At 39.1% G+C, this 21,527-nt stretch overlaps 1 protein-coding gene across 2 annotated transcripts in view; it reads left to right on the top strand.

Moving 5' to 3' along the window:
• The window catches only part of ADAMTS6 (ADAM metallopeptidase with thrombospondin type 1 motif 6), a 190,285-nt gene extending 179,777 nt beyond the window's left edge, over positions 1-10,508 (top strand). For both annotated transcript variants that reach the window (XM_075269810.1, XM_075269809.1), the window contains exons 23-25: positions 987-1,163; positions 2,850-3,006; positions 9,653-10,508. In XM_075269810.1, coding sequence (XP_075125911.1) covers positions 987-1,163; positions 2,850-3,006; positions 9,653-9,762 — 444 coding nt within the window. In that variant the 3' untranslated portion in view covers positions 9,763-10,508. The remainder of the gene's footprint in view (positions 1-986; positions 1,164-2,849; positions 3,007-9,652) is intronic.
• The last annotated feature ends 11,019 nt before the right edge of the window (positions 10,509-21,527 follow it).

Below are 21,527 nucleotides of genomic sequence, written 5' to 3'. Positions count from 1 at the left end.
AACAGAAGATGCAAATTTGCTCTTGTTCAGAAGGAAGAACACAGCCTCTTTAGTGCCACTTATGTTTCAAGACTTTTTTAAAAAGGAACCATCACCTGGTCTGAATGGCCCAATGTCATACATCATCTGATCGACAGCATCACTCTGAGTATTTTGATTTTTGTTTACCCAATTCCATTAGGCCATTCCAAAGATATAACCGCTTTTGCTTTTGATGTTAATATATTAGTCAAGTGGGTGTCAACACTTCACATACAGCACACAGAGACCCTACCACCAGAGAAACCAAAGTGTTACTTCCCACTTGACAAGTATACCATCATTTGCATCAACACTGAGGCCCCACGGGATGTCCCGCAGTAATAAAGCGTTGAATGAAAACATTTAATACTGATTCTAGCACAGTTGGAATTTTTTTCTCTAGCCCCCACAGTTCCTGAGAAATCAGTGCTGCTGGTTTGGGTGCCTGATATGCTATTTTTACTCTGGACGTCAGGAGGGCGGTGTCAGGCAGGAGCAGACAAGGGGTGTGATTCTGAGCTCTGACACTGGCTGCCTCTGATTGGAGTTCTGGATCACGCCCCCACCTGACACCACCCCTTCTGACATTACTGAACTTATATAGACCAAAACTAACTGTGTCTGTTGCTCAGTAATGGTGAGGGCTAGAGGGAAAATCCCATCAGTGCTAAAATAAGCGGAGCGGCGCCTATTCACAGATACTAAGAACTAGAATGGGTGATGATGGTGAAAGGTCTTCTTTAAGGTTGATAACCCCTCATCTATCCGTTCTTTAAGTGTTGATATATCTGTCATTACTACCACTACTCTGACTGTAAAGAACTCTTTCCTATATAGATGCCTAAACCACCTTTACTCTAGAAAGAATGTTATATTATGTGGTTATTAAATGATATAAGGGCACTTTTTATTTTTTCTATAGGATGGACATACCTGTAAAAGTCCATTTGTGCTTTCTTTTTTAGTGCACACCCAAATGTGGACCTGGATTTAAGCATCGAATTGTTCAGTGTAAAAGCAGTGACCTCTCCAAAACTTTTCCATCCACAAGCTGCGCAGAAGAAAGCAAACCCCCAGTCCGGATACGCTGCAGTTTGGGGCGATGCCCGCCTCCTCGATGGGTTACAGGCGAATGGGGGCAGGTAGGTAACAACACAGATATAGTGTGTGATCTATATGGGATTTGTCTGATTTGTGATTCAGGAAATATACATGCATGTTTATATAGATGGTCCTAAGTGACATAAATACATATATACTCTCTAACTACAGTATAAGAATGTGAGTAACTTCTAGTTAGATCATAAGACTGTGAATGTCCTATTCATGACCCTGCAGATGACTAGCCCTCTAAGCATACCCCTAAGCGCAACAAAGCAGACACCATAGACTGTCCACTTCACGTGTCAGTGAGCTTCAGGTTCTCATGTATCATGGAGCTGAGATAAGGCTGCCACTTGAGTCATGATCACAAGGGCTGACAGCAGCAGATAGTCCGCCTGCAGCAACAGAAAACTTACTAGATTGAAAAATAGGTGAAATCATCAAAATTGTGTAACACAGATGTATTACAGAACATTTGCTGCTTATGAGCCATGGAATTAAAAGGTTGCAAAATCCAGAATACTAAAAAACTGACTACCCAGACCTATGTAAGCAGTCTTAATCCATTGACAATACTTCTGATTATACTACTACTTATCCTGGCAGCAGCTAGTAGACATTACTGTGACTAATATCCCTAGTCATTTGTCAAGGCTCATTCATGGGTTGGACATTGCATTTGTCAAGGCTCATTCATGGGTTGGACATTGCATTTGTCAAGGCTCATTCATGGGTTGGACATTGACTTTCAGGGAAACTATCTATGGGCGGCTCAAGAGAAACAATTGTCTTTTCTTCTCAAGGAAAGCCAATATTTTACCCATGGAGAGTTGTGTAACTTCCTATACTAAGTAGCTCTTCTCAATAAGAATCGATACCTCCCGTTACTACTTATTTCACCTACGCAAGACCTGAATAGGAACTTCTCCCTTGAATTCTTAAGTATCAGGTATTAATGGAACTGAGAAATTGCTGTGTTGACCATTGATATACTATCTATCTATCTATCTATCTATCTATCTATCTATCTATCTCCTATCTATCTATCTATCTATCTATCTATCTACTTTTACTTTTCCGTGAGAAGCACAGGGCTGCAAAGTGGATCTATCCACCATGTCACCCTTGCCTAAATATAACAGTGGGGAACCATCTGTGTTTAGGGAAAAGAACCATGGAGGGGGGATTCTTTACTGTAAGAGCAATGATGGATGATCTTCCCGAGAAGGGGGGATTCTCTAAAACCTCCAAGAAAGGCATGGATTTCTTTCTTGAGAACAGCAATATCACAGGTTATAGCACTTAGTTTTTTTTTACTTAGATTTTTGGTGTTGGAATCTTCATCCAAGGATTTATTCTGTTTGCAGGATTGGCATGATTGGCATTGGGAAATAATTTTTCTCCTAAAATTAGGAAAATTGGCTTCTGCCTCATGAGGTTTTTGCCTTCCTCTGCACCATTGCAGAATAATAGGCTGAACTGGAGGAGATTATGTCTGTATCTATGTTTGTTGGATGGTGCATTATTGAAAGAAAAAAAAAAATCTAAGTCGCCTGTGTTTGTGAAACTGGAAAAGCTCAAAATTTCCAAGTTTCGTATCAGAGCAAAATTCCTGTTTCTTGTTTCTTGAATCATTTGTTTGTAACGGAAGATGTCTTGGACTTCAATGTAAGTTGTGTAAGGTGTATATAATGACTTGTCACCTTCTTTTCTTTGTTCATTAGTGTTCTGCGCACTGTGGTCTGGGCCAGCAGATGAGAACAGTCCAGTGTCTCTCCTACACGGGGCAAGCGTCGAATGATTGTCCAGAAACCGTTCGCCCTCCGTCAATGCAGCAGTGTGAAAGCAAATGTGACAGCAACCCGATTTCTAACACAGAGGGTGAGTATGTGCTGCTTCTTGTCTGTAGTGCACACAATGCCTGGTTCTGCCTGCTCAGAATATGAGAAGCAGACCATTGTAATGACTGCTTCTTCCAGAGAAGGTACTGTAAGCGAGACCAGTCAAAAGCTTCATAAAACAGACGCGAGACAACGAAAAACACGCACATTACTGGTTTTCATTTCCTTCAACATGGTGAGTCAAGAGGGACCTGGAGTAGACTAAACTATTTCATGGCTGCAGTAATTCTTTATAAAATACTTCAAATATTACTGCAGCCACAAGCAGCAGATTTATAAGAACAATGGAGGACGCATGAAGGGCAGGAATGATTAGATGCAAACCTCAAGCTTCACTTTTATTACAGCGTAATTGTGACTTTACTTTTTTCAGTGCTGTGGTTAAACTGACTGGTAGTCTGCTACTTGTGTAACACTTGTGTGCCCTAAAAATGCCTTTCTATTTAACTTGCCCCCACAACCACTTGCCCCCCCCCCCCCCACCCCACTTACATTCCTCCTCTGTCTGCGCTGAAGAAAAAAGTTTTATGGTATATACATCTATCATTAGATTTATACAGTCATGAGAAAGAAAGTTACCCCCTCTTTGAATTCTGTGGTTTTATGTATCAGAACATAATAGAAAATTCTAGGCCTTCAGCAGGTCTTAAAATTAGGTAAATGCAGCCTTTGATGAACAACAACCCGTGGCAAATCAGACCTGGTCATTATTTATTTAACAAAAAACGGACCAAAATCCAGAAGAAGTACATCCTTACGGCTTCCATCTGAGTTAAGGGGCTAAGTATTAGCAAGGTGCGCCCTACCAAATGCCCTTGGTTAAGTTATCATCAGCAAGTGTGACCACTTTTACAACAGCATAAGTTTTGTCATTTTGCTGGTCTGGAGCATTCAAGAATATCTTAACAGAATGCCAATGAAGAAAGACATTAGCAATGATTTTAGAGAAACAATTCTTATTGTTGCCTATCAATCAGTTATAAGGCCAAAGTCCTCATTAGTCATTATTTATTTAACAAAAACTAGACTAAAATGCAGAAGAAGTACATCCTTACGGTTTCCATATGCATTAAGGGGCTAAGTATTAGCAAGGTGCGGCCTACCAAATGCCCTTGGTTAAGTTATCATCAGTTATCCAGTTTTGTCAGTTTGCTGGTCTGGAGTATTGAGGAATATCTTAACAGAATGCTGATGAAGAAAAACATTAGCAATGATTTTAGAGAAGTAATTCTATTACATAAAACCAAATAATTCAAAGAGGCTGTACTTTATATTTTTCTATATGTATATAGATATATACCCGCTTTTAACTGCAATCTATAACATCTGACCTCCCTTCCAATACATATCCATGTGTTCTAAGTTGGCATAAAGAAATAGACTATGCAATACACCGTAGGCGCCGCTACATCCAATGAGTAAAAAAGAGGTTTGGGCATGTTGAAATCCAAAAAGCCTTTTCAGTTGTCAGGGTATAGTGGGGAGAATACCTGTAGCGATCAGCTGAATGCAGAACCACTTTCATTTTGCCGACAGCTACGTAACCTATATAACTGGCCTGTCGACGGCGATTCTGAACAGGGAACCTATGTAACTTGGGGAGCAATGCATACACATTTTTAGTATTATTTAACAGTCTTACTCATTCTAAGACTTTTTTTTCCTATTACAAATAATGGAGAAAGAGACCTTAAGTAACGTGCTATAAAGACCCTGAAATTACAACTTGTATACCAACTATTAGTAGGGTTCCTACTAATATGCACATAGATTCAGATTCGTACCGTGTCACCTGTGAATAGTTATACTTTCTTCCTTGGAGCTTAGAATGTGACATGGTGAATGACTGTTCATTAGTAGGGAATATTCAGTAGTCATTTCACTGCTTAATTTATGTCGTTGGAGTCGGCAGAGGGACGAGAGATCCGACACGTTCATTGTAAGGATTACATTACGTTTTTGTTGAAAGTAGAGTGCAGACAGTGAGCACCGCAGGATTTTTATGTTACCCATAAACATTTGTGAAATATACATAAGCACCGCAACCACAATATGCAAGACCTCCTGAGACCTTCGGAGTGGGTAGAGTCTGCTCAGGCTACAAGCCGGCTAGTTTTCATTTTTTAGTTTTATTGGTGAGCTCTACTTTTAGGGTCTAATGCAAAAATTACAAACGCATGTTAGTCTTATGTGTAGGTCCTCTACAGATCTGCACTCTTTTCTGTCTTCTCAAGTCAAGTTTCAAAAAATTCATTTAAAGTAATAAAAATTGCTTGTCGAGGAGTGACAGTCTTACCTTATGCAAGCAAGGAGCGCATAAAAACATTACTTACTTAGGTCCACCACTACTGTGCAAGGGACCATCAGTCATGGTCTACTCGTGGTCCAGTATTTCTGCACTTTTATTGTCATAACGTATCATGCATGTGGAAAGCAACTCCTACAGCTTTGTAATACAGAGTGATAGACAACTGCATATACTATCCCTAGCCTTCATATACTTTGTGAATGGCGTATTCAACATTTTTTTTTATCTATCGGATACAGTATGAGTGGGGTTGAGCCGATCTTGAGATTTCAGGATCGATTTTAAAATCTGATTTCCGATCATTCTCCAGCCGATCCAATCGTGATTGTGAAATTTGTTCGATCACCGATCGGGATCCTATCTTTTCCAATCACTCAACCCTAATTGTATATTATACACTCACCGGCCACTTTATTAGGTACACCTGTCCAACTGCTCGTTAACACTTAATTTCTAATCAGCCAATCACATGGCGGCAACTCAGTGCATTTAGGCATGTAGACATGGTCAAGACAATCTCCTGCAGTTCAAACCAAGCATCAGTATGGGGAAGAAAGGTGATTTGAGTGCCTTTGAACGTGGCATGGTTGTTGGTGCCAGAAGGGCTGGTCTGAGTATTTCAGAAACTGCTGATCTACTGGGATTTTCACGCACAACCATCTCTAGGGTTTACAGAGAATGGTCCGAAAAAGAAAAAACATCCAGTGAGCGGCAGTTCTGTGGGCAGAAATGTGTTGTTGATTCCAGAGGTCAGAGGAGAATGGCCAGACTGGTTCGAGCTGATAGAAAGGCAACAGTGACTCAAATAGCCACCCGTTACAACCAAGGTAGCCAGAAGAGCATCTCTGAACGCACAGTACGTCGAACTTTGAGGCAAATGGGCTACAGCAGCAGAAGACCACACCGGGTGCCACTCCTTTCAGCTAAGAACAGGAAACTGAGGCTACAATTTTCACAAGCTCATCGAAATTGGACAATTGAAGATTGGAAAAACGTTGCCTGGTCTGATGAGTCTCGATTTCTGCTGCGACATTCGGATGGTAGGGTCAGAATTTGGCGTCAACAACATGAAAGCATGGATCCATCCTGCCTTGTATCAACGGTTCAGGCTGGTGGTGGTGGTGTCATGGTGTGGGGAATATTTTCTTGGCACTCTTTGGGCCCCTTGGTACCAATTGAGCATCGTTGCAACGCCAAAGCCTACCTGAGTATTGTTGCTGACCATGTCCATGCCTTTATGACCACAATGTACCCAACATCTGATGGCTACTTTCAGCAGGATAATGCGCCATGTCATAAAGCTGGAATCATCTCAGACTGGTTTCTTGAACAGGACAATGAGTTCACTGTACTCCAATGGCCTCCACAGTCACCAGATCTCAATCCAATAGAGCATCTTTGGGATGTGGTGGAACGGGAGATTCGCATCATGGATGTGCAGCCGACAAATCTGCGGCAACTGTGTGATGCCATCATGTCAATATGGACCAAAATCTCTGAGGAATGCTTCCAGCACCTTGTTGTATCTATGCCACGAAGAATTGAGGCAGTTCTGAAGGCAAAAGGGGGTCCAACCCGTTACTAGCATGGTGTACCTAATAAAGTGGCCGGTGAGTGTATATACAGTAGGGTTGAGCCAATCTTGAGATTTCAAAATCTGTTTTTCGATCATTTTCCAGCCAATCCCGATTGTGAAATTTGCTCGATCACTGATCGGGATCTGATCTTTCCCGATCGCTCAAGTATGAAGTATGCAATAAATTGTGTGATGTATAGAGATATAGTATGCACCTGAATCCCATGCAGATCAGCAGTTGCAGCAACTTCCAGGTGCTAGAATGGTCCAATAGCAGTAATAACCTGGCCCAAAATTCATGGCGGTGCTTCTGGGGAATTAGAGGGCATTCACACTACTATTGGATGTTTGTTCTGATAGTGTCCATTGAAAAAAAAAATGGATGCCTATCATAATGGCTATTAATGGATGCTAACTGATGTTACTAAGTCAGTTTTTTAGTTTGTGTCTGATTATATAATGTCCGTTTTTTTGCTTCTGCTTTCTGAACCTAATGACTAGAATATGACCACTTCTGCCAAAACTGCGCCCCCCTTCTCTATTGGGACTTTTACTAAAAGCCAGGGGCGCTTCACCAGTGATCTACTGACCAGGAACACGTAACAAGAATATAGGAATACATTAAAAATAAAGTTTACATCAAGAATTTAGCGTTCCCTATCTTTACAGAAAGGGTTAAAGTTGATCTCAGAGCGCTGCATACCCAAAGGTAGTGTCAAGCTAATGCAGAAAGCATGACGGTTATCTCTGCTTAAATCCAAATTATTTTCTGAACCTGAATAGCTCAGACCAGTATATGACAGGGATATCTTTACCGACACGTTATCATATGATTTCTCTCTACTTCCATGACACTGGTTCTGTAGATTTAGGAATTCCAGGACATTACCTGCATCACTGGTGCAAAGAACTGCCGCTTACCAGACTCATAAAATCATATCTTTTCCTTTCTATCCATTGTGTTAAAAATACAATATCTTGGACGCTATCAAACAATTTGCCTATAAAACTCCTCATAAGAGCAGAAAGTTTCCAGTCTAGGATGAAGTAACCATTCAAGGAGCGACTATAGAGAGCTGATATTTCCTTCCTTGGCGTGATCATTATTTCGTGAACTCTATAGCTTTCCTTAGGTTCCTTTCTTAATTCCTTTGTCACATACAACTCGCCATAAAATGCAGGATATTGACTTGCTCCCAAGCTCCGAACAATCGGTTATGGATATAGCATGATAAGCTTTGTTACAAGGTAATTTATAGCCAGTTATAACACCCCAAGTGCAGCAGATGCTTTTGTGCTTGGCAGTTTGATCCAAAAACCCTTCACGTCTTCTCTAGAGGACATTTTTTATGGTCCAATTTCAACCAATATCAATGGACTTTGAAGAGGAATTGAGGTCAGTTTTCTGAAAGCCACAGATGGTTTAAACCTTATCGAATGGAGCTGACATGCAGAAGTGTTGGTGTCCAGTAAAAATCCACCAATGGAATAAGATACTTTGTTCCCATTCAAGTCCAGCAAGAATTCCCGTTCACTCCAAATAAGCAGGAGCAGCATATTAAAAAAAAATAATAATAACTGGGATTTCTTTGGAAGCTTGGGTGCAGAAATGAAACCCAAAATCCTCGTCCTATCTTCCACCAAAAAAAAATCAAAAAAATTATTTTCCAAAAAATTTGCAACATTTTACTATTATCTGTAGAACGTAATGTCATAATATCTTGGTTAAGTTTATTTGAACAAGCAGCATATTAAAAAACAAAGACTGGGATTTTTTTGCGATGTTTGGGTGCAGAGATGAATCACAAACTCCCTCATTCTATCTTCCACCAACAAAAAAATTAAAAAAAAATTCTCCCAAAAATTTGCAACGTTTTACTATAATCTGTGGCAGGTAATGTCATAATATGTACGTAATAGTGGTAGATGATAACGGTAGCTCACCAGTTTCATAAGAACAACAGTCCAAGGTGCACGATCCAGGCTCCCGACTCCCCAAAGCTCCACTTGAACAAAATTTCCGAATAGAAGATAGAAGGATCCGCATCACTTGGTTGTGTTTAATACATAACTTTTAATCCATCGAAAATTTTAAAATTGCAAGATAGCAACTTAAATAAAACTAATATGTTGGTTAAATTTCTTTGACCAAGCAGCATATTTAAGAAAAAAAAAAAAAAAATAATAATAATAATAATAATAGGGAATTCTTTGGATTTTTGGGCACAGAGATGTATCCCAAACTTCCTCATCCTCATCAGTGGCACATAATGTCATAATATCTTGGTTAAATATCTTTGACCAAGCATTTTTTTAAAATAATAACTGGGATTTTTTGGGGGGGATATTTGGTCCCAGAGATGATTCTCAAACTTCCTCATCCTGTCGTCCACCAACAAAAAAATCCCAAAAATTCTTCACCCAAAAAATTTACAGCATTTTATTATAATCTGCCACACGTAATGTGATAATATCTTGGATAAATTTCTTTGACCAAGCAGCATATTAAAAAAATAATAAGAACTGGGATTTTTATGGATGTTTGGGCACAGAGACAAATTTCGAACTCCCAAAAAATCAAAAACATTCTTCGCCCAAAAAATTTACAACATTTTATTATAATCTGTGGCACGTAATGTTGTAATATCTTCTTAAAATTTCTTTGAATGAATGAATGAATTATTTCTTGGATTATTACTGTAATTCCTCATTTTCTGTATTCCGTCCTCTTATGTCTTTCAGAGTGTAAAGATGTGAACAAAGTGGCATATTGCCCGCTGGTCCTGAAGTTCAAATTCTGCAGTCGAGCATACTTCAGACAAATGTGTTGCAAAACTTGCCAAGGACATTGACCCATACCACAGCAAGACAAAGAGAGAGTATTGTAATCCATGGTCGAAACAGCGTCCCCTCCCAAGAAGGACGGAGAGGAATGAGATGGATGTCCTTGAAATGAGATAACCCTGTGTACAACATAACCACTCGTCAGCCCCAAACTGACAGGATTTCAATATTATTTAACTTCTGTGAAGTGAATTTATTATCCAAAGTGCTGGACACCCCAACAAGGAGGAAAGCCAAATTGGAACAATTTCAAACAGTCGAACAGAGCAGACTATGGAACGTTTGTGTTCGCACAACTACCACAATTGCCAAGCTTACCTCCTTGAACCATTTTTATTATGGACTTACAAAATGACACTGAATCAATTTGTATTTAAACTTTTTTTCTTTTTTCTTTTTTTTTTTATGTAGCTGTTATGATTTGGTCTAAAAAGAGAGAGAGAGAAATTTCCTACGTCATAGCTAAAAATTATAAATATTTTATCTCAGTTTTACGGCACCACAATTTAAGTTATAAGAATGGGCTTTGAAATGTTATTTAAAAAGCAATTATAAATCAAAAACTAAAGGAAGTGTATTTTGTTATTCTGCCTGAATCCTTCAGCGTTTTTGTAATACTGCTGTGAAGCAATTTACGTATATAAGTAAGAATATAATGGTATACAGTCGTCAGTATTCAGAGGTGCATCATGGAAAGCCTGCACGTCATATGCCGGGGATAAATTTATAGCAATGTATAGGTGTAGGTAATAAAATAAAATAAAAAATCAGATCAGATTTTTTTTTTTTTTTTAATGTCTTTAGATCATACAGAGCACAGTGGGCCTCAGTTACAAGGGTCTAAGTCCCCCAATTTTGAAACTGAGTTTATGTATTTGCACTGTAATAGAGATGCACAAAATCATATATAGAATATTAATAGTTCCCTTGTTGCATAACACTTTTTGGATTTCAACTTTTTAGAAACATACTGTAAACTATTATTTTTTAAGAAAATTCTCTGTTGGTTCTACCTTTAAGTTCTTAAGCTGGCAATACACATTACATAAACCTGTAACATTTGACCATCCACCAAATACTCGTCCATCAAAAGTGATCTGTCCTAAGCTTGCCTTGTGTTTTCCACTGGGTAATCGGGGAGACGATACAGTTGCTACCAGACAAAAAAGAATTGGGCCTTGGAAATCCAAGTACCTGATCCTTACTTCATTCAACCTCTACCATAGGCCTGGTCCTATTCTCCTTCAATGAATACTCTAGCCCTGTATCTAAATACCTGGCCAAGGAATAAGGCTGGTTGGCATTCTTATTGGCACCCAATATCTTGGGTGAATGTTCAGCAAATCGACCAGGTGTTTAGCTGTCTTCCGCAGATTTTTAGGGATTTTTTGAATTATTTCTATAAGGCAAAACAGGATTGGATCAAAAAGTTTTTTTAAAAATTGCTCCTTTTTCCAAAAATAGCACTACTTGTCTATGGGCTGTCTGATATTCTAACTCCTTTTCATGTAAGAAAATGGAACTATGGTTTAATACTAGAGATGAGCGAACACTGTTTGGATCAGCCGATCCGAACAGCACGCACCCATAGAAATGAATGGAAGCACCTGTGACGCCGGCCGGACACCGGCAAAGTCAGCGTCACAGGTGCTTCCATTCATTTCTATGGGTGCGTGCTGTTCGGATTGGCTGATCCGAACAGTGTTCTCTCATCTCTATTTAATACCAAACATCGCCCATGAACAAATGTAGCAGCAATTGGGCTGAGCTGCAATAATAGATACAACCAATTGACCAGTGTAGGGCTGTTTTTGTGACGGACCCTTTTTTTCTAACTTGTACACTCCCAAAAACTGCAGAATTATGTGAACATAGACAAACACTTTTACTGGCGTGTTTCCAAAATGTATATTTTGGCGGGGACGTACAAATGATCCCCCAGGGGGCCACCAGCATGTCTAAGCGCAGTGTCTGCTTTTTTTGTAACTGAAGTCCACTGCCCGCAGTCAACCATTTTGCTAATGTGAAAAATATAAGAGAGCAGTTGTCATTGGTGCTATCTTTCTTATTAGGTAATAGAATATTTAAAACAGATTCATTTTTTTCTTCGGTTTTCATTGTCTGTTGTCCACTGCCAAATTTTTGGGAAAAAAGTGTTGTTTTTTTAAATGCTACCAATTAGCCGGGTGCCCTGGTCACCTGTCAAGGTGCTGTCATCTTTGTATCTTGCAGTCAGAATATGGATATTGTTATATCAATTTCCATAAAGTCTTAAATCGTGGAGAAGATGCCTTGTGTGATCAAAAAAGTAAAAAACCTAATTGGTATTTTTGATGTAATTCACATAGATTGAGTAGAGCGGTGACTCAATGGATGGTCAGTGTGCGAATGTTTGACCTGGCCAACTTGAGTTCTTTGATGTTCCTCATTGCTCTACATAGGCTAGAGTAGACCTAATATATAGTAACCATATACACCAGCACCTCACTTTCTAATATAAATTCTATAAACTAATATTTGTAAGACAATACTACTTGGATCCATGGATGTCGAAACTTGTCTTATAAATGTTGGAGCATATACTATATTAAACCACAATATGGTGAAGTCCTAAAGCACTTTATTTTTTATGTGCTCTGTGTACATCAGTTTGTGACCTTGGGTGATGGTTATTGGGGCTTCCCAGGACATATTTTTGTGTTTATCTAACACATGGTTAAGTATTGGTTAAATTTAGAAGTTTTAGACTGTTTTCACACTAACATTATGATGTCCAATGGAGCCAAGATAGCTATGCTGGAACCAATATGCCACAGATCAATATAAATCCAGATCCATGGCTCTGTGGCCCTTCCCAATTTCAGTATTATTGACGGTAACTATAGTGCTGTAGACTACATAATTATTTCCATCAAAATATAGAAACCCTGATACGCAAGCAATAAAATAAGTGTGAATAGAGTCTAAGTGGGCCTTCACTCTACCGTTATTAATGTCCGTTGCTGTCTTCCATCATGATTGTTTTCTTTTGTAACGTAAGATAAAGCCGTGCATGCAGGACTTTATCTTCTGTTACAAAGGTGAACAAATATGACAGACAATAGCTTCTGTCATCTTGTTTACAGTAGTGTCAATGGGAATGAACACAGAATCAGTCTGTGACAGTTTAATGTCCATTGCTGCCATCCTTTGATGGAAGACAGCAACGGACATTAACAACGGTAGTGTCAATTCCCCCTTATATGAGTATATTCTCGGTATATGTTCTCTGTCTTGAATAAAGAAACTGTGTCACATACATGATTTACAAATATCTTGACTTACCTACGAACCCTTTGTGGTCAAAAACAATGTACCCAATTAGATAAAATTTGTATACCTCAATAGGAAACCCTATAAAAGTAACCTAAATTTCCTTACAGTTGAGTTGTTTATTTAAGTTATTTATCCTTGAGTTATTTAACAAGACAATAGCTTCCAATATTTCCTAAAATTGACATAAAATTAATCTGCTTGATAATGCCATGAATATTCATTTAAAGGGAACCTGTCACCTTGAAAATTCAGATCAGTCTGGGGGCAGCATGTTACAGAGCAGGTGGAGTTGAAAAAATTGATGTATAATTGTAGAATTCATTCCAAATTTGTTCATTTAAATTTCTGCTCACTCAGTTTGGGAGTCCAGTGGGCGGTCCTACTCGGTGATTGCCAGCTATTTTTCCAACAGAGAAAGTATGTCAGTCACTGAGTAGGACCAACCCACTGGACCCCTGATTCCAAAGTTAGCAGAGATGAAATGAAGTCTGTCATTAGAACCCATCATATCAACTCAGCCCCACAGATGCCACTTATATATTTTGGAGCAGAGGGAACGCCCTTGTTGCTTCCGAGAACTCATTTGTATATTGACAAAAACAATAATATCTCAGCAACAAAGGTACCGATTCACAAGGGGAAAACACTGGTTCATTCAGATATTTATCCGTGAGGTTGGGTTGGTATTATGGGTTCTGTTGACAGATTCCCTTTAACTGAACAAATGACTAAGTCTCCTAAATCCTTTCACACAAAGCCATAAATCAATCTGCTCAGCTCCTCCTGCTCTATAACATGCTGGCAGCAGATGGGATCGCAACGTGTGATGGGTTTGTATTAACCCAGAAACCCAATAAACCATTTGTGTTATTTTCAGCAATGTGGCCTGTCAGGTTGCCAGTCTCAGACTATTGGCTACTATTTACAAAGGACCCCCTCCACTTAACAGTAGAATCCAATATTGGGTGCTAAATGTAGATCCAGTGATTGCTCAGGAACAGTGGGGACTGCTGAAAAAAATCCAAGTGTGTTGGAATCAGTGGAATGGTGCGCATTGTAGGATGGTGGAGAAAGTACATGACCCCACTAACGTTCTTCCTCATTTTCGAAATGGAAAGATATAATTCCCAATATGAACCTTGGCGTCACATGTTGTTCTCTCTGGTGAAACTTTTAAACTATTGCATTTGAAACTTTTTGAATTCTCTTTAGGAAATAGAGCCCGAATTTAGTTGGAGTCCAGCTTGTGAACTGGAGCTCTGTTGGGTTTAAAAAATACAGTAAAATTTTGAGACCTTGTTCTCCAACATAGATGGTAAATAAGGAGCTAATTTGATTGTATGGTAATTGGAAAGTGATTGCAAAAATCATGGGGCGACTATATAGCCACAAAAAGTAAGGTTTTTTGGGGGGTAAAGGCACTACTTTGCAGCACAATACCCATTACTGGAAGGGTCTTGAATGCTAAGGCCCGGTTCACATCTGCGCATGGGTTTCCATTTGGGAAGTTCGCTTGGGGAAACCAAATCCGCATAAAAAAGTGGTGACCTTAGGAAACCTGCAGATCCCATAGACTATAATGGAGTCCGTGTGGTTTCCGCTCGGTTTTCGCAGGAGAGGGGAACGGAATGACCCGAATGCAGATGTGAACCCGGCCTCAAAGTGTCCTTATTTCCTTAACTATTGTCAGCAAAATTTGTCTGTGCAGTATATAGGACTCTATAGCAAGTCTCCCCAATAACAATACTGTATAGATGTGGGCCAGGCAAACAATTTAATGAGGACTATTTTTCCATAATCCAAGGAAATCTCTATTGCTCTTTTTTGTTGCTGTTTTTGTTTTACTTTTTGTTTTTGTTCTATCATTGTAGTCAATGCAGATCGATCAGCGGTATTACGGAGCCCCTTATACATCCCAACAGCACATACTGATGTTACAGATTTTTGTTCTTCATGAACTAAATGTATCAGGAAAGTGAGATCAATGTATTTGTTCATAATCTGTATTTTCTAATGTGAATTAGCAAAAAAAAAATAAAAAATTAAAAAAAAAAAACAAGAAAATCTAGGAAATAAATTAGAATTGTTCCATGCACATACACCATTTGTGACAATCCTGATAACTCTGATGCTACCTCTCGGCACAATGTTTCATATAGGACTGAAAAGATGACTTATTTCACAGTTTGATACTGTAGAGGTGTCCGCTTTAGGTTTCTGATGCTGGATTGCCTTTGATGTAAAGAGTATAATTTGTGACTTGAGGGCCTGTTTGCATTTATTGGCAAGTTTAATTGAGTTTAATTTTATTATAATATTATTATTATTATTGTATTTTAGGCAATAACTTGTTTAAAGTTGGAAATTTTTTTTACCTCAAAGGAATGGAATATTAACTGTTTATACCAATTTATTTACTTTATATTTGGTGCTGAAACAATAGGATGCAAGGTTGTGTATTTGGAAGGCACCGAGGTTTGCTTATAAGGACCTAAAAAGTCCTGAGTTGTTGAAATGTCATGTAACGACTGCAAAAGAAAAAAAAAAAACTTAGGTATCTAAAGGCAAAAAAATTAAATAAACTCTTAAAAATTGGAATTTACCCGATATTTTAGAGTAAGAAATAACAAAAAAAAAAAAAAAAAAAATCAAAAACAGTTATGCTGCTGCTACAGAATAGTAACATGGTACAAAAGCTATTTTTTATTTTTTACATCAGAACAAAAAAATAAAATGTTGAAAAATTGGGGGTTCGTAGGCCAGGTAGTTTTAGGAACTGGAAGTATTGTGCAAAAAAAAAATTTTTTTTGGGTGCTAAGGCTTCCGTTCCACTTTTTGGCAAACCTATAATTATTGATGGTGCGTACAACTTAAAAGGATCAATTTCATTATCAACTTTATTAATCGAGTGAACGTCGTATAGCTATCATTAACATAACAGAATGGAATTACCCATGTATTATTGTGATTAGTTGCTTTTTATTTTGTACTCAGTATTAATTTGGTACACTGTTACTAAAATGTTTGGCTTTCTTTTTTGTAAATTATATCCTAATTTATTACCATGTTTCCTAACACCTGTTCTCCATTTTTGTTGTGTTTTATTAAGTATTTGTAACACGATTACATGTGACACCAGACACCATTTAAAATAGATATAATTGTAAAATAAAAAAACAGGAGCTTTTAAGAATGAACGCGTGGCTAAGCTGTTCTCTCAGTCTGTTTTGAACCAATATTTGGGGGGGAGGGGGTATAAACCTTTATCCATCAGCACAATACCATCAGGGTGTGAGGCCCATACGATGGGGAGGGTTTAGGTATTGTGCTGTTTAACGCAACGTACTGTTGACATAAGGACAAAGTTGCTGCCACCTTAGTTTTGGTTTATAATTACATCTCAAGGTAAGGAGCCCATCAGGCACTCTTACCGTATTACCTACACCAGAGGTTCCCAAACTTTTTTTTTTCTTGTAGACCACTTTCAAAATTTTACCGGTTTCGGTGGACCCCCTGCTGCTACATTTGTACCATATTCCATAGTTGGATGTTTCTATATTATATCCACGCCAACGTAGACCCCCGTCGAGTCTCCCGTGGACCCCTGGGGTCTACCTGGACCACTTTGGGCTAGTTCACACATAAATTACATGTGGCTTATTTTGGTCCTGAATAAAACACTTCCTAATTAGGAAGTGTTTTTAGGACCTTGCCGCACTTTTTTGAGCTTTTTTTGGAGCATTTTTTTTTTAAAAAAAAAACGCTTCAAAAAACTCCAGGCAGTTTTCGAATAGTACCACTCGCTATTCAAATGGAAAAGTTTGATGCAGAACCAGCATTGATTGGCCGAATGCTACACAGTCGGCCAATCAACGCTGGTTCTTCTCCTACCTTTAGAAGTCTTCTCTGTGCAGCTTCCCCCGCAGCATCTTCCGGCTCTGAATTCACTCTGCCAGGCATCGAGCCTGGGCAGAGCCAACTGCGCATGTCCGCTTGTAGTCGGCTCTGCCCAGGCCCGATTCCTGGCAGAGTGAATTCAGAGCCGGAAGACGCCGCGGGGACGCTGCACGGAGAAGACTTCTCGGAGGATCCAGCCCGACCCTCACTCGTGGACTTGGTAAGTATAATTTGATTGAATGTTGCCTACCCCTGAAACGAGCATTTTCCCCCCATAGACTATAATAGGGTTCGATATTCGATTCGAGTAGTTGAACATTGAGGGGGTACTCGAAACAAATATCGAATATCGAACATTTTACTGTTTGCTCATCTCTAGTCTTGACCATCTGTATAGTGCAGGGTTCATCTTGGCTGGTGGAGATGTCTATGAAGATGTAGGTTCTTATTGATCTAGCTTGTGCAATATGAACTTCTTTTAACATGAAGAGCACTAGACGTGCTCTGCTGGTTAAACATATAAGTGATTGATGGTTATTGAAATGATAAGGTCTTGTAAGAATCCATAAGACTTGTTCAGTAACATATGCCAGAGCAGAAGTAGTAGCATCACCAAAGAGTGATCTGTTGTAGAAAGAAGCCCTTCCTATCATAGCTATTGGAGTTGGTAGGCTAAACCACAGACTCCAACTCTATTTTCCAGAGCCCCAACCTTGACTCCTGCTCAGACTCCTTCATAAATGGCTACAGTCATGGCCAGTCAGAACCAGTAAAGATCCTCTAATTCATTCATTAAAATTCTTAAATACAAACTACAAAAAGAAAACAGTATTAAAGTTTTTGGTTATACCTTGTGTTGCAAGAGCTATAGACACAATAAGATATGAATACCAAAGCATATGACAATGTACAGTAACCCTAGGTTCACACTAGCGTTCAGGTTTCTGTCCTTTGGGTCTGCTTGGGAACCCGAAATAAATGGAAACCCTATCGACTTAAAAGTGGTTACTCATGGAAACCCGCAGACTCCATAGACTATAATGGGTCCACTAGGTTTCCACCTGGTTTCCTGCTTGCAGGACTTCTGTATGTTTGTCTGTATTCTAACTGGAATGTTGGACGGAGTTTCATACTGAGACTCAAATGCTAGTGTGTACCTGGTACACAGAATACACAGAATCTTTTGGTCAACTCTTTTTCCTTGTGGATATGTACTGGTGCCCAATACATTTCATACCAGTGTTTTGTAATGTCTGGCTCCCACAGCTGTTGAGAGCTACCGGAAAATCTTAAGTTTAACTTTAACTGGGTCAGAGCTCATCCAAAACCACAGGTCTTTACAGTATACGGTGAATAGATCCTACTAGAACTGGTCCAATAAAGAGCAGCCAGGGAACCAATGATAGGGTTATGGGTACCCAAGGATCATTTGCTCAATGATAGGGTTTTGTGGAGCAAAGTCTACTCCGCCTGGACCAATCCCATTAAACAGCTACTGTAGCACACTACAGGAGATGAGCAGACTCATGGATCATTTATACCTCTTAGGATCCATGTACACTGTGTTATAGCATGCACAAACCCTCTATGTGGTGTAATGCTTCTAGGAGGAAAGTATCCAGCTAATATAGCATACGTTGGAGGACATCAGTTTTCTTTATTTCGCACTCCATATGAATCTGTCAGAAAAATAAAACTTTCTATATAATTGCACACAGAGGTATAGTGTAGGCCCATTATTGCTATTTATTTATATAGCACCATTATCTCTATGGTGTTGTACATTATTATATTAATTCCATGGTGCTGTACATTATTATATTAATCCCATGGTGCTGTACATTATTATATTAATTCCATGGTGCTGTACATTATTATATTAATTCCATGGTGCTTTACATTATTATATTAATTCCATGGTACTTTACATTATTATATTAATCCCATGGTGCTGTACATTATTATATTAATCCCATGCTGCTGTACATTATTATATTAATTCCATGGTTCTATACATTATTATATTAATTCCATGGTGCTTTACATTTGAGGGTTTACATACAGTACACAAAATATACAAACAAATATAATACTAACAATGACAGACTGGCACAGTGGGGTAGAGGGCCCTGCCCATAAGGGCTTACAATCTATCAGGGAAGAGGGGTAGGCCCATAGAATTATATGAGTGCATGAGGCCTTAAAGGATTTGACTGTTTCTTTAGCAGTGGTCATCAGTAACTGATCAGTGAAGGTCTGTCCCCTGACCCCATCACCAATTTGTTAATATCAGTTCCCGCCATGTATCCCACCAACCAGCTACACATTGTACCACCAATAAACTGTGTAGTTAGTTCCAATGTGCAGCCAATTGGTGGGTTTTCTAGGAATCAGATCCCATCGACCTGCTATGGATGTCCAATCCTAAGAGATCAGCAATTCCTGGTAAGCCCCTTTGGGCCCCTTCACACGGAGTTTACGCGCGCGTAAAGCCGCTCCCATTGAAGTGAATAGGATGTGTTTTGAAGCGCTCGTGTATACGTGTCTGAATGAACGGAGCGTAAACTCCGTGTGAAGGGGCCCTTTAATTGCATTTGGAATAAGCAAGAAGATTAATGGGCACATAAATACAATTGCTATAATGTAAACATGGACTTCGCTCTCTTCCTATCAGTAAAATACTGGATGAACATTTAGATTTTGTTCCATAAACACTGAATTGTCTTAGTTCACCGAGGGTACAATACAATGTACATGTTGCGTCCTTTGACCACATTTAGCCATTTTGTGATTCAGTCGGTTTACATGTATTGTCAATTACATACTCAACAGTTTACTGAATTCGCTAATTGTTTCTTAGTTCATTAAATTTTGTTTATATAAAAAGCAAACGAGTAAAACACATCAAAAAGTTTAGATGTTATAACCACAGCTCAGCACATTCTATTGTGATATTTAACTGCTCGTTCACCAGCACATTGACTTGAAAATGTAAAAGTAAAGTTGAAGACGAATGCCTAAAATAAGTAATTTGATATAGAAATGGCAAAAACTGGAACATGCTACAGATTATGGCATAAACATGCTCCTCGACGAGGATGTTAATGAGGTGTTAGTGGGTTTTTGTATAGTCTTGGTCTGGTTTGTTGTTATGCAGGGCTAAATAAATCATAATGCATTTTACTGTAAACTTAAAAGAACTAAAGGATAAAACTTCTTTCTTTGACATTTTCAAAAGAGAAATATATTCTGAAAGTAACTCCGTTTCACCCTGAAGCCTAAAAGTTTAAAAGGGTATTCCCATAACCCACATTTATCATCTGTCTACAAAACACAGATCGCTTGGACCCCTCCACCTGTACTCCCAAAGATCACTTGAATGGGGTTACCAAGTCCTAGATTCCTCCTCACTGCATGACCACAGTGAGGTGGAGCACGAAGAGAGCAAAAGTCTATGGGATTGAAGAGGATAGCTGAGAAGAAGGAATATGGTGGAAAAGTAGGGCCACATAGGAGCTCTTCGTAACACTTGAAGGTTTACTGAGCTGTAATATAGCTATGCAAGTGTTTAAGACCTAAACTCATTTATACTATCTCTCAAATTTTCTGTAACTGTCTATCATACAGTCGAAATTAAGGTCTTGAATGTTTCTGTAATATTTTCAGGTCTCACTAAGAGCTAATTCCCACGATGTAATGCGCCGTGCATTCAAACACGTACACACGTGTCAGAGTGTGAGCGCTCAAAACAGATGCCATTCATTTCAATGTGTGCCGGCTCACGTGCGCTATGCATTGAAATCAATGGGTAGCGCACGTGAGCCGGCACACATTGAAATGAATGGCATCTGTTTTGAGCGCTCACACTCTGACACGTGTGTACGTGTTTGAATGCACGGCACGTTACATCATGGGAACGAGCCCTAAGGCCACTTTCAGTATTGGGTCAGTATTGGGTTAGTACTTTGCTTCAGTTTTAGTACAAAACCCCCCAGAAGTGGAGACTCCCCACAGATAAAATACCGTGTAATAGAACAATTTTTGATTCTTCTGTTTTTTTAACCTGTTCCTGGTTTTGGCTTACAAATAATAGTGTAAAATATTGAAAGTGGACTTGGGTTTCTTCTTATAAAAGAGTATTTCTTCTTGAAACAAGACAGTGACTTATAGGGAGCCCTAAAGGAATCTCTGCCACACTCTAGTATTATTAAAGGGATTCTATTAGAGATGAGCGAGTACCGTTCGAAACGGCAGGTTCGAATAGCAGGCACCCATAGGAATGAATGGAGCTGGCCGGCACGCAGACGGGGCCAGCGTCCTGCCGCTTAACCCCCTGCGTGTCGGCTGCGTACATTCATTCCTATGGGTGCCTGCTATTCGAAACTGCCGTTTCGAACAGTACTCGCTCATCTCTAGATTCTATAACTAGAATCTATCACTAGAATACCCTTTTTAATCTAAATACACATAGGAATAGCCTTAAGAAAGTCTAGTCTACTCTTACCTTTATTATTTGGATCTGCACCGCCGTTCCTGAAAAATACCTCCTTTTTTTCCTTAT

Source organism: Leptodactylus fuscus, chromosome 1 (assembly GCF_031893055.1).
Source record: "Leptodactylus fuscus isolate aLepFus1 chromosome 1, aLepFus1.hap2, whole genome shotgun sequence".
Taxonomy (NCBI): domain Eukaryota; kingdom Metazoa; phylum Chordata; class Amphibia; order Anura; family Leptodactylidae; genus Leptodactylus; species Leptodactylus fuscus.
This window is presented reverse-complemented; position numbering and strand designations above follow the sequence as displayed.